Source organism: Balaenoptera ricei, chromosome 15 (genome assembly GCF_028023285.1).
Source record: "Balaenoptera ricei isolate mBalRic1 chromosome 15, mBalRic1.hap2, whole genome shotgun sequence".
Taxonomy (NCBI): domain Eukaryota; kingdom Metazoa; phylum Chordata; class Mammalia; order Artiodactyla; family Balaenopteridae; genus Balaenoptera; species Balaenoptera ricei.
The window spans coordinates 79437752-79449839 of NC_082653.1; the positions used below are offsets into that span (position 1 = coordinate 79437752).

At 53.6% G+C, this 12088-nt stretch overlaps 1 protein-coding gene across 5 annotated transcripts in view; it reads right to left on the bottom strand.

The window, feature by feature from the left end:
* The window catches only part of CLIP2 (CAP-Gly domain containing linker protein 2), a 77314-nt gene that overhangs the window by 49205 nt on the left and 16021 nt on the right, over positions 1 to 12088 (bottom strand). For all 5 annotated transcript variants that reach the window (XM_059896338.1, XM_059896337.1, XM_059896334.1 and 2 more), the window contains exon 2: positions 8939 to 9129. In XM_059896338.1, coding sequence (XP_059752321.1) covers positions 8939 to 9062 — 124 coding nt within the window. In that variant the 5' untranslated portion in view covers positions 9063 to 9129. The remainder of the gene's footprint in view (positions 1 to 8938; positions 9130 to 12088) is intronic.

The window sequence follows — 12088 nt, forward strand, 5'->3', positions numbered from 1 at the left end:
AATAATAACCCTGATTTTGTAGCCTTTGCCAATTTCCATAGTGTAAATTCTCCCACCATGATCCATCTCAAGCTACCAGCATGATGCCACTGAACACAGAATTGGGAAGAGATTATATATAGTATTTCCAACATAGAGTAAATAACCTCAAAGACACAGATGCTGGGGACTTCCCTGGTGGCGCAGTGGTTAAGAATCTGCCTGCCAATTCAGGGGACATGGGTTTGATCCGTGGTCCGGGAAGATCCCACATGCCACGGAGCAACTAAGCTCGTGCACCACAACTGCTGAAGCCTGCGCGCCTAGAGCGCATGCTCCGCAACAAGAGAAGCCACTGCAATGAGAAGCCCGTGCACCTCAATGAAGAGTAGCCCCCGCTCGCTGCAACTAGAGAAAGCCCGTGCGTAGCAACAAAGACCCAAAGCAGCCATAAATAAATAAATAACAGAACAAAACAAAAAAAGCACAGATGCTACAAAATCTTACTAGTAGTAAATAGTAGCTTTTTTACCAGTAGTAAAATAGTAGTAGTATTAGTGGTATAAACACTACTAGGAGAACTACTAGAAGTCATGAGTTTTGAATATTTATTACCTATGTTTTTAATAGAATGTACTTAATTTTAAGTTCACACAATCTGATTGTTTAAATGATGGCTGTGTTTAATACCTAGCTTGCAAAATTCCTGACAATTTCACAACTGGTTCTCGTGAGCCGGCCTGGGCCAGCGCCAGCACACCATGGGCCCTATCCCAGCCCACACCCTGGATAGTGGCCCATCAAAGAACCGTCTAAATTATCTAGACCCTGTGAATGAGAGACAGGAAGAGGAGACAGAGAAGGACCAAGCCCCTGACCTGTCTCCAATGCAGGGAGCAGGCGGGGAGGGGCCGAGAGGCAGCAAAAATGTCCCTCTTCTCTGGTCAGTACCTGGGAACCCTGCTTTACACCGAGCTCCCCTATAAGCTAACGCTCTCCTGCACCATTAGCTACTGCTTATATGCTGCCACATTTCTGCTTTTTAAAAGACGTTAATAAATTCCCCTTGTAAAAGATCCAAATGACACAAAATGATGTAGAATGAAGCTGTTCTCCCCAGTCCAGATCCCTTCCCTGTCCGCCAGACCTGCCCTTCCAGTAGCTGCCTCCTCCTGGATGTCCCCCAGGACTTCACGTTAGACATCCTGAACCAAGGTGACCCCACCTCCAAAAGCTCCTCCTCTGTCCTCCCCATCTCGGGAGTGTCCCCCACCCATCCATTTACTCAGGCCACTAACGCTCATTGCTCCTCCCCCTGCCCCCACCACCCCCAAACCAGTTATTCATCAAGATCTAGCAATTTCACAGAGTAACTCCTAAATCCACGCCTCCCTCTAGGGTCTCAGAGACCCCTCCCGAGATCAAGTCCTTGAGATTTCACACCTTGCCCAGCAGAGAAGCTTCCAGAAGGGTCTCCAGCATCCAGTCTCCAGCCCCCTGTTTCAGGCCCTCCTCCAGAGCCGTCAGCGTGAGCCCTCTGAAGGCAAACCCAACCACATCATCACTCCCCCGATTCATTTTCACTCTCTGGATGGGGATCACTTTTTATGTTAACCTTTGGCTTTTACGAGAAGCCCATGTTACTTGTGTAATAAAATAACATAATAAAAAATGAAATACAATATTTGAAAAAGAAAATAAAATAATGTCATCTGTGGCCCATTTCCCAAGGAAATAATTTAGAAAGAAAAAACTGACTCACTGTCTTGTTATTCACAAAACAAACAAAACCTGGATTTAAGGGCCCCCCAAAATAGTAAGCAGTTATATAAATTATGGTCAAGTCTTTCGGATTATTAAGTACTCTTTAAAAATAATTTTTCCAGGGCTTCTCTGGTGGCGCAGTGGTTGAGAATCTGCCTGCCAATGCAGGGGACAAGGGTTCGAGCCCTGGTCTGGGAAGATCCCACATGCCGCGGAGCAACTAGGCCCGTGAGCCACAACTACTGAGCCTGCGTGTCTGGAGCCTGTGCTCCGCAACAAGAGAGGCCGCGATAGTGAGAGGCCCGCGCACCGCGATGAAGAGTGGCCCCCACTTGCCGCAACTAGAGAAAGCCCTCGCACAGAAACGAAGACCCAACACAGCCAAAAATAAATACAAAAAAATAAATTAATTAAAATAATAATAATAATAATAATTTTTCCAGGTTACAGCAGGAAGTGTTTATGATGTGATGCTTGGTGAGAAAGGGTTCAAGAGTGTCCCAATGCACAGTACACAGGCACGAATGCCTGGGGGTGGGGGAAACGGTAATAGGAAACAGGATAAAAAGGGATCAATTTAAAAAACACAAGAGGGGCCTTGGAGGGACCCACAGTGATGATATGACATGCACCAAAGAGCATGATGAAGTTGGCCCTTTGCCCCTGAAGGCCAGAGGGAAAAAAGCGTTTCTATAAACGTTCCATAGAACATAGTTCAACAAGGTGTTAATAGGTATCATGAAAACAAGACCTTAATCTCCAAATTCAAACAAACTTGAGGAACAGGGGCTTAAGCAAAGTTAAGGTTACTTTGCTGCAGGACTTGTCAGAGCCTTTAATGTGCGAATGAGCAGTGTGATGACTTAGGAAGGGCTATAAATAAGGTGACTACATAATTTATAATCCAAAACCTGACACGGTGGAGAGAAAAGAGGTGCTATTAATATAGTATCATGCCAAGACCACAAGCGTAAACTAGGGCTGTCCCAGGCAGTACATGGTCACTCTGGCCTAAAATTATAGCATTTTTTTCTCTGTGTCACCTAAGGAAACCCTGCCTGTCCATCAGGCCAGCTCCACCACCCCTCACTGGCACTGCCACCCCATGGAACTCCATTCTTCCTTAGTTGGCACAGCCTGCCACCCAGGCTGCCAGGGTACGTGTCTGCACCCCACCCAGAACACAAGCCCTGGGAGGCGGGGTCCACAGAGACCCCTTCTCCATCCCCGGAGCCCCAGAATGGGGCTGAAATATACCCTGGCCACGACCCTGACCTCCCCTCCTTGGTGGCCCCAACGCAACATACATAAATGCCCCACAAACCCCAAAGCAGCTTTCTGCTCTAAGAGCCCGGCTCTCCTGGCAGGGACTCAACACCGAGGTCCAAAGGAAGGGATCGGGTCTCTAGAGCATTCCTCAAGGCAGCCAGCTTTCCCACCATGAGCCCCCCAGCCCGGTCCACCCTCCAGTCAGTCAATTGACAGCGCCCCGCCCATATGGTTTCTGGAAAGACCCCTCCCAACCCACTCTGACCAAGGCAGGGCCCGCCCCCTGTGGCCACCACAGGCCCGGCATCTCCCCTGCTACGCTGTCTCCAGCCATCCATTCCTGCAGAGGGGACCCTCTACCAGGCCGTTCCGGGGCGGGCCCCAGTCCCAAGGATTGCTCAGCGTCCTTCCTGAGCCAAAGGGAACTCAGAAGCCCCCTTCTGTTCCCCTTACTCCCAAACCAGGGGGACAGAGCCCCTACCCAGCAGACTCAGCTGAGGCCCCAGGGAGAAAAAGATGCGGGAGGCTTACCCTGGAAGGAGCAGAGCCAGCTCCCCATGGAGAAGCCCTGCTACGGCCACGCCAGCCACGGCAGGCAGGCAGGCGCTGGCAGCTGGGCCCCTGCTCCCCCCAGCTCCCCCTCCCCCCGCCCCCATTCCCAATCGATTCTGGGCGTCATCAGGAACATTAGGAGGCTGCCCTGCCCCCCGCCCATCCGCAGCCCAGCCACAGAAAAGCTCAGCTTGGCTTTCCCCATCCTGATGCCATTAAAAAGTTTAGGATGTGGTCAGGGGAGGAGAGCAGGAGAGCTGACCCTGAAGGGAGTGAGTGCCGCCTGGAGCCAGTGCTAGCTCTGCACGAGCAAGGGCTGGAAGTTGGTCCTGGTTCCGCCCAGGCTTGTGCAGCACCTGGGACAGGTCAGTTAAAACGGGGGTGAAGCCACCTACCCTCGTAGGGAGCACGGGGATCAAGGTGAAAGACACAAACCTCCGGGGGTGCAGTGGAGTGGGGTCAGCGTCTAGGACTAGAGGCCAGCTGTGAAGCTCTGCGGGACCCCCCACCCCGGGCACGTCAGGCTGGCTCCCATGTCTGGAGCACCCACAGGGTGTGGGAGCACCCGGGCCCCAGCTCAATAAGCCAGAACTGCAAAGGTCTGGGCCCCTTGGGGGAGATCAATATATAGGAGGTGGACCCTGCCCCAAGTGGCCCGCTGCTTTTCTGAGGGGGACGCCCATGCACACGCGTCCTCGACCTCCTCTGTCCTGGGTCCCCCACGTGTGCAAAGGCCACAGGCACACCGGGGGATAGCTGTGACCAACCTAATGAGAAGAGATCGCTCCTCCAACCCTGCCCATCTAGCCGGTGCCTGAGCAGAGTGTGGGAGTGGACTCAGGAGTCCAGCCACCCCAGCTGTCTCATCCCTGGGGGCAGCGGGTGCCAGCAGCCTGAACCAGCTTTAGACCAAGCCCAGCATGAGTCTCAAGCCCAGCCCTGCTACCCTCTGGCCCTGTAACTCTGAGCAACTCAGCTGAGACCTCCAAGCCTCAGTTTTGTCATCTTTCAAATGGACAGAAGAGCAGTTCTCTCACTCAGTTGTTAATGAGAAAGAAATGTGATAAGACACCTGCTGCTGGGCCGGCTTGTGACACACAAGTGTCAAACGCTGTCCCTCCTTAGATGGGAAATCTCTGGGGCTGGACCACAGGGCAAGGGATGGGAGAGGCCCTCCAAGGACCCGCCTGCCCCAGTGGGGGGCAAGGGCGGAGGGACCTCGACAGTGGCCTACGGTCTGTCCCTGTCCCTAGAGTCCTCCCCAGGTCCCTGCGGCCAGCCCTTCTTGTCCCAAGAGGGACACCCACGGCCTAGCCTGGCCTGCCCCGACCTGAGGCTCAGAAGCAGACCCCAGGCAGGACTAAGGGCTCCTGTGCACAGCCTGCCGTGGTTCCTACGACTGCCCAGCAGTGTTGGACCTGCCCGACCACCGCCGGCTGCTCCTGACCCAAAGGGAAGGCCTAACCCCAGCAGCATCTTGGGCCGCCAGCCCGGAGACCTGAGCTCCCCACACATCTTCCTCAGGCCCAGGATAGGCTCCCAACCCCCAGGCGGCCTGGGTCACAGCTCCCCAACTCCCTTCCGGTCGCCACTCCTGCCCCGGCCCGTTCACAGCCCTCCCAGGCCTCTCAAGCCGCTCTCCATCCCCGTCCTTAGAGGTCTCAAGACTCAGGACTTTTGTAGCCACTACTGCCTCTGCCTGGAGGCCCTTTCCCTGACCTTGCCTCGGCTGGGCGGGTTCCTGCTTGTCACTAAGATCTTCACACCAGTGTCACCTCCTGAGCGAGGACCCCCTTCCCCGCCCCGACTGCCTGATCTGAAGCAGCCTCCAGGGGGTCCATCCCATCTGGCTGGGCTGCCCCTGACCTAGAGGCCCCACCCAGGTTGTGGCCTACGGGTGGGTCCCAGACCGCCTTCCTGTGCACCTGCTCTGACCACCTCTGGGCCACCTCCTGGTGTAAGAGACCCCCTCCCACGGCCCCTCCGGTCCTACTGCTCCCTGTATGTCACCGCTCTGGGAACCGACACAGGCCGCGGGGGGCGGAGGCATCAGCCCAGGCCTGACCCTTGGCAGATCCTCTGCCCGGAGGCTGAGCTCATGCTTTGGGAGGCTGCCACTGCCCCGATTCCCAGAGCAACTGCCCCCCTCCAACCACCACCAGGCTCCAGCCTCTGCCAGACCCTCTCTTGGTGCTCCAGCACCCACCTCCGGAGTCCCAGCCTCCCAGCCTCCCATGGGGGTGGGCACCTCCAGCACCTCGGAGAGCTGACGGCCAGTTCCATGGGGTGGGTGAGGGAGCCTGTGGGCCAGGAGTGGGGCCACCATCCTCCCCTGCTGCTGCCACACGTCCCGCCTCTGCTGGGACTCTTGTTATGAGACCTGGAGCAGGGACAAAAGCAGCTCTGGGCAGCAGAAATCTCCCTTCCCGTGTCACAGGGCTCCACTGCCCTGGCCAACTGCTCCCGGCTCTCTGCTCCCTCCCCCAGCCCGGGGGTCTGTCTCTCTCTGACCTGCAAAGGCAGCAGGTGCCAGAGCGGGAAGGAGGGCGGCACCAACCGCAGCTGCAGCCTTTTGCTGCCACCGTGTCCCTCGGCAGGGGGCGTGTCTCTGTGATCAATCGGGCATTCATGGAGTGGCGCCTCCTCTCCCGGCACAGTAACAGCCCTGCGGGGTTGGGGTCCAGGCAGAGTCAGACCACCCAGCCCCCACCCTCAGCGGCCCCCAGACCACCGTGCGGTGTGACCAGGAGGCAATCAGCAGGCCACACAGTGTGGTCCATTCCCCTTCCCTCGAGAGACCAGGATGTAGCCATTCAAAATGACGGCAAAAAGGACACTGCCCTGGCACGGGGGTGGGGAGCACTTCCCATAGAACGCAATCAAATGTGAAGCAGTAAGATGCAAGTTTGGATACAACCCATGACTTAACTGCTTGAAACAACAACATGTGAACAGGAAAAAAGACCAGAAGGAATATGTCACAGTGGTGGGTGTGATTAGGTTAAATGGAGGGGTAATGGGAGTTCCTTCTTTTATCACTCAAATTTTTCTGTAATGAGATTATGGAGGGATGAAAGGAAAAGAAATTACTCTTTAATGAGTCTTGTGCCTGCAGGCGCTTTCCATTTATTAACTCACTTGATTCCACGAGAGAAATGACATTATCCCATTTGTGGCTCAGAGAGGTTAAGTAATGCTTCCAAGGTCACACAGGAGGGACATTAGAGCTGGATCAGAGCCAGAACTCAGGCCCTCTGGATCAGAGAGGAGGCAATGAGGAAAGAATCCAGAAGGTGCTAGGGGCTCTCTCCAGTGGAGAAGAGGGTCAGGGTCAAGCCTGGCTGGAACCCTTCTCCAGCCAGTGGGATATACAACTCCCACCCGCACTAGACCACTAGGCCCACTTGGTGCCTCTGCCCATGCTCTGTCTCCAGGCCCCACATCGTCCTCCTCCTCCACACTTACACTCCCCCCTTCCTTCAGGCTGAGCTCACTCACACTTCCTCCAGGAAGTCTTCCCTGTAGCCCACTCATGGTGGTCAGCCCCTTCACCTCCCACAGCCCTGGCAGTGAGGGCAAACATCCTCGCCCGGGTGACCACATGCCTCCTCACCCGTCTCCCCAGCCCCGCTCTTAACCCCCGCAACCCGCCCTCTGCCTGGTGGCCTGAGGGATGCCAACACCACCAGACGATCTTTGCTAGCATCCTCCAACAGCTCCCATCACACTTAAAACAAACCCAGTCCCCCTGCCCTTCACCACCTGCCTCTGCCGCCCTCCCCAACCTCATTTCACACTCCTCTTTACCCAGACTTGTCTTCTTTCTCTTTTTTAACAAACAATCCATTTCTGCCTCAGGGTCCTTGCGTTACTTGTTCCCTCACCTGGAACAGCCTTTCCCCCTTGTTTTTTCCCCGCCTAGGTTCTTCTCAGGCTCAGAAATGAGGAAAGGAGGATTTGCCACCTTGAAAGGGGTTGTCTGGGCCTCCACATGAGCCTGTACCAGGCAGGGCTGTCCATGGGCCACATGACATGTCTTCCTCACCTTTCCATGCTAGCTGTCTGGCTTTCCCAGGGACCTGGTTCTGTCAACTGCCCGTGCCTTTGGCTCAAGTTTCACTTGACCCTACCCAGGGCCCAGATTGCCCAGTCTGGCCTGTGACTGTTTTTGCCTCTCCAAACTTCTATGCCAATCAGATGACATGGACCCTGTCTTACCCTGCTGGCTGGAGTGTCATCAAAGCGGGAATTTGTGCCAAAGATGTTCATCACAGCATTATTTACCAAAGTGAAAAATAAGAGGGCCTCCCTGGTGACGCAGTGGTTAAGAACCCACCTGCCAGTGCAGGCGACACAGGTTCGAGCCCTGGTCCGGGAAGATACCACATGCCGCGGTACAACTAAGCCCGTGTGCCACAACTACTGAGCCCGTGTGCCACAACTACTGAAGCCTGCGCGCCTAGAGCCCGAGCTCCGCAACAAGAGAAGCCACTGCAGTGAGAAGCCCGTGCACTGCAACGAAGAGTAGCCCCCGCTCGCCGCAACCAGAGAAAAGCCCGCGTGCAGCAAAGAAGACCCAATGCAGCCAAAAATAAAATAAATAAAATAGAACAAATAAATTTATAAAAAAAGAAAAAAGCAGATTTTCAAGTTGTATATGCAGCATGATTGCAAAGAGATTAAAAAAAAAAAAAGTGAAAGGATATAAACCAAAACAGTAATAGTTACCTCTAGGGAAGATTATAGGCAATTTAACCCCTACATCAAACTTTCCAAATATTACAGAGTGGACTATCTTACTTTTTATCACTAGAAAAAGCCAATAGCTAACAGCTGTCCTCAACCCATTTGCCTTCAGAGCTGGTGCATCCAGCCCGAGCACCTGGCCTTACCCCTGCCCTGCCAGGAACCCTCTGCCCACCAGCAGGAGGACTAGATATTACACAATTAAAGCTCAAATGGCACAGGTCTGAGTGGTAGACAAGAAAGCTGATGGGAAGATGGGGATCATCTCAGACCCTGGAAGGGGAATGAGTGGGGGCAGGGAGGCTGGCAGAGGCTGGAGTTTGAATCGGGCTGTGTTTTCCAGGCTGAGTGACGTGGGCAAGTTGCCATGCCTCCCTGGGCCTCCATTTCCTCATCCCTAAGGGAAGCCAACAGTGGTACCCGCCTCCCAGATTTGGAGGAGCGTGAAAAGGAACAATGCACATAAAGCACGTGTCACTGCCCGTTCATTTTCAAAGGGATGTGGTCAGACATCAAGAAGGACTTCTGGGAACTGCTGGCCTCCAGGCTGGTCAGGGAGCGGCCCAAGTTCCCTTGGCTCTTCCAGAAGAACCACTACCAACCCAGCTCCACCCTCGGCCCTGCGTACCTTCCTTGGAGCCAGCGGCCGTCACAGTGGCAGAGGCCGAGGTTGATCCAGTGGACGTCCGGCCCATGGGGCTTGAGTGCTTCCCCCCGCGGCCGGGGGGCTTCAGGCCGCTGGGCTTCTGCATGGTGGCGCCACTCGGTGGGCAGAGAAGGGTCCGTGCAGGTCACGTGCTCTCCGCCATCGTCACTCACCTGTGGGCAGAGAACAGGAGGGATCACATCACAACGTCACCAGATGGCAGAGCACCCCTGGCCCCGTGAGGCAGGGACCATGTTCACCCCCATTTTCTAGATACGGAAACTGAAGTACAGAGAAGTGGCTGCAGGCGTGGGCCCAGCATGGCGGTGGCGCTGCCAGGACATGTGTTCCAGTCTGCCAGACTCTGAGTCGGGCACACACTCTCTCTTACATCCGGGACCCAGGAGGTGAGAATCGGGAGCAAGCCGGCTCAGGGGTCTACGGCACAGGCTGTATTAACCCCAGCAGCCCCTTAGCAGGACCATGCAGGTCAGTACGGCCACCGACAGCTGAATGCAGCTCTCACCACAGAGCACTGGCCAGCAGATTCTGACATGCGTGGGCAACCCAGTGGGTCACTCTCCAGCGGCCCCCAGACCCTCTAGGACCAGCCAACAGCTCACATCCCTCAGTGCAGGCTGGACAAAGCAACATCTAATTTGATCAACCAGCCTCACCACACAGGCCATACGCCAGCTTTGGGTTCACCATCCAGCACTCACCCACTCCACCCCGGGTGCGGGGACACACACACAGAGGAGCTTACACCTGCCTCAACCCCCCCGCCAGGATGGACTTGCTGTGCCCTCAGCCTGCCCTCCCGCAATTACAGCTCCCTGTTTTCATGACTAAGCAGAGAAGGATGCGATGCATATGGCATATAGGGCACTGGTGTTTGACAAAGGGGACTCCTGAGAGGGGAAGCCCCCAATCTCCATGGTGATCAGCTTAAGTCACTTGCAACCAAAGAAGTTCTGACTAATACAGAAGCCAACCCACAATGCTCACAGCAGGAATGTGTGTCCCCAGGTGACAGAAAGATGGGACTGGCTGCAGGGGAGTTGGGGGAGAGGCAGAAAGGACAGGCCCACATCCCCTACCCCCCCACTGTCTTGTGTGCACACCCTCTCTTGTACTAGGTATTCACGTAGGGCTCACCACAGGCCAGGCCCTGTCCTGCCCCAGAGCCGCAGGCAGGATGCGTCCTCCACCTAGCGGAGCACACTGTCCAGTGGGGAGAGGGGATGCAGAGCACCGCGGATGGACAGAGGATTCTGGGAGAAAGCGTCACCCCCTCAGGACCTCGGGAACAGGGGAAACCAGTGCCTTCTGGACGTTAAACTCATGCAGTAGGGGAATGCCACACCCTTTGCCCGTCCAGCCATATCCTTATCCCACTCATGGTCACAGAATATTATTCCTTTTTAGAGAACCCTTTTCTCCTTTCTTGATCCATATGACTTATATGAGCTGACCCCCAATCCCCACACCTAGAGTGGACACATGACCCAGGCCTGGCCAGAGCCCCATGGTTAGCTGAAGGAAGATCATGTGACCCAAGGAGCATCAGGGCCTGGACTCTGGCTGGAACCTTTAGGAAAAGGTGCTCTTCTTGCTCTGGGGCTGTCTAGGTGTGGGATGAAAGCCAGGAGCTGCAGGATTACCCCACAGAAGAGACTGCCAGGGAACAACGCCAACACAGAGAAAGAAGAGCTAAGTCCCAGGATTTGGAGGGCCTGGATCCAGCTGAACCTGAAGCTGGTCACTTGAGCCCTTCACTTACATCAGCCAACAAATCCTGACACACACAGGCATTGTTATGTCTTTTTACCTAATTCTCTTTGAGGGACACTGTCACTTGCAACCAAAGAAATTCTGACTAATACAGAAGCCAACCCACAATGCTCACAGCAGGAATATGGGTGCCCAGAAAGGCTCCCAGGCCAGCAGGATAAGCCAACAACACCATTACCGTCCTGGCATAGCCATGGGAAGGATGAGCTCCTCACACAGGGTGGTTAGACATAAGAGCAAAGGAAAATGAGCTCCTGCAAGGCACAAAGTAGTGGCACCTACATGCCCAGGTGAGCTGATGGGAGTATGAGGCATGCCTGCCAGCCTTGGCCTACCCCGCAGAGTCCGCCAAATCCAACATTCTAATCCCCTGACCAACTCCCTGACACCCCAGGAATTCTGGAGCCCAGGAGTCACTTGCTGTCAGGCTTGGGTCAAGCTATAAATCATATATCTAATAAAGGTTATTTATTCACCAACATATAAAGAACCCTTACAACTTACTAATAAGACCTAATAAAAAAAATGAACAAAAGATTTGAATACCCATTTCACCAATGAAGATACGTAAACAGCAATAAGCACGTGAAAAGATGACCTACATCATTAGTCACAAGGGCAATGTGGATCAAAGCCACAATGCGATACCACTTCACGCAGATTAGAATGGCTAAAATGAGAAAAACTGACAATACCAAGTGCTGATGAGGATGTGGAGCAATCAGGACAGATTGCTGGTGGAAATGAAAAACGGTGCAACCCCATTGGAAACCAGTTTGACAGTTGCTTAAAAAGTTAAATATATACCTACCGTATGACCCAACCACCCAAGAGAAATAAAAGCATATATTCATACAAACATTTGTAAAAAAAAAAAAAAATGTTCATAGTGACCTTATTCACAATAGCCAAAACATGGAAACAACCCAAATGTCCATCAACTGGTGAATATATGAACACAAAGTTCATCTAGACGATAGTACACAGTTGTCCCTTGGTATCCTTGGGGAACTGGTTCAGGATCCCTGTGGTTACCCAAATCCGAGGATGCTCAAGTCCCTCATATAAAATGGTATAGTGCAGTCAGCCCTCTGTATCTGCAAATGCAGAACCCAACTGTTGATATTTGCAACAATATGGATTAACCTCCAAAAACATTATACTAAGTGAAAGAAACCAGACACAGAAGACTACAAATAGTTTGATTCCACTTATTTGAAATTTCAAAACTATAGACACAGAAAGCAGATCAGCAGTTGCCAGGGGTTGAGAGCAGGGACTGACTTCAAACAGGCACGAGAGAACTTTCTGGGTGGTAGAAATGTTCTAACACTGGAT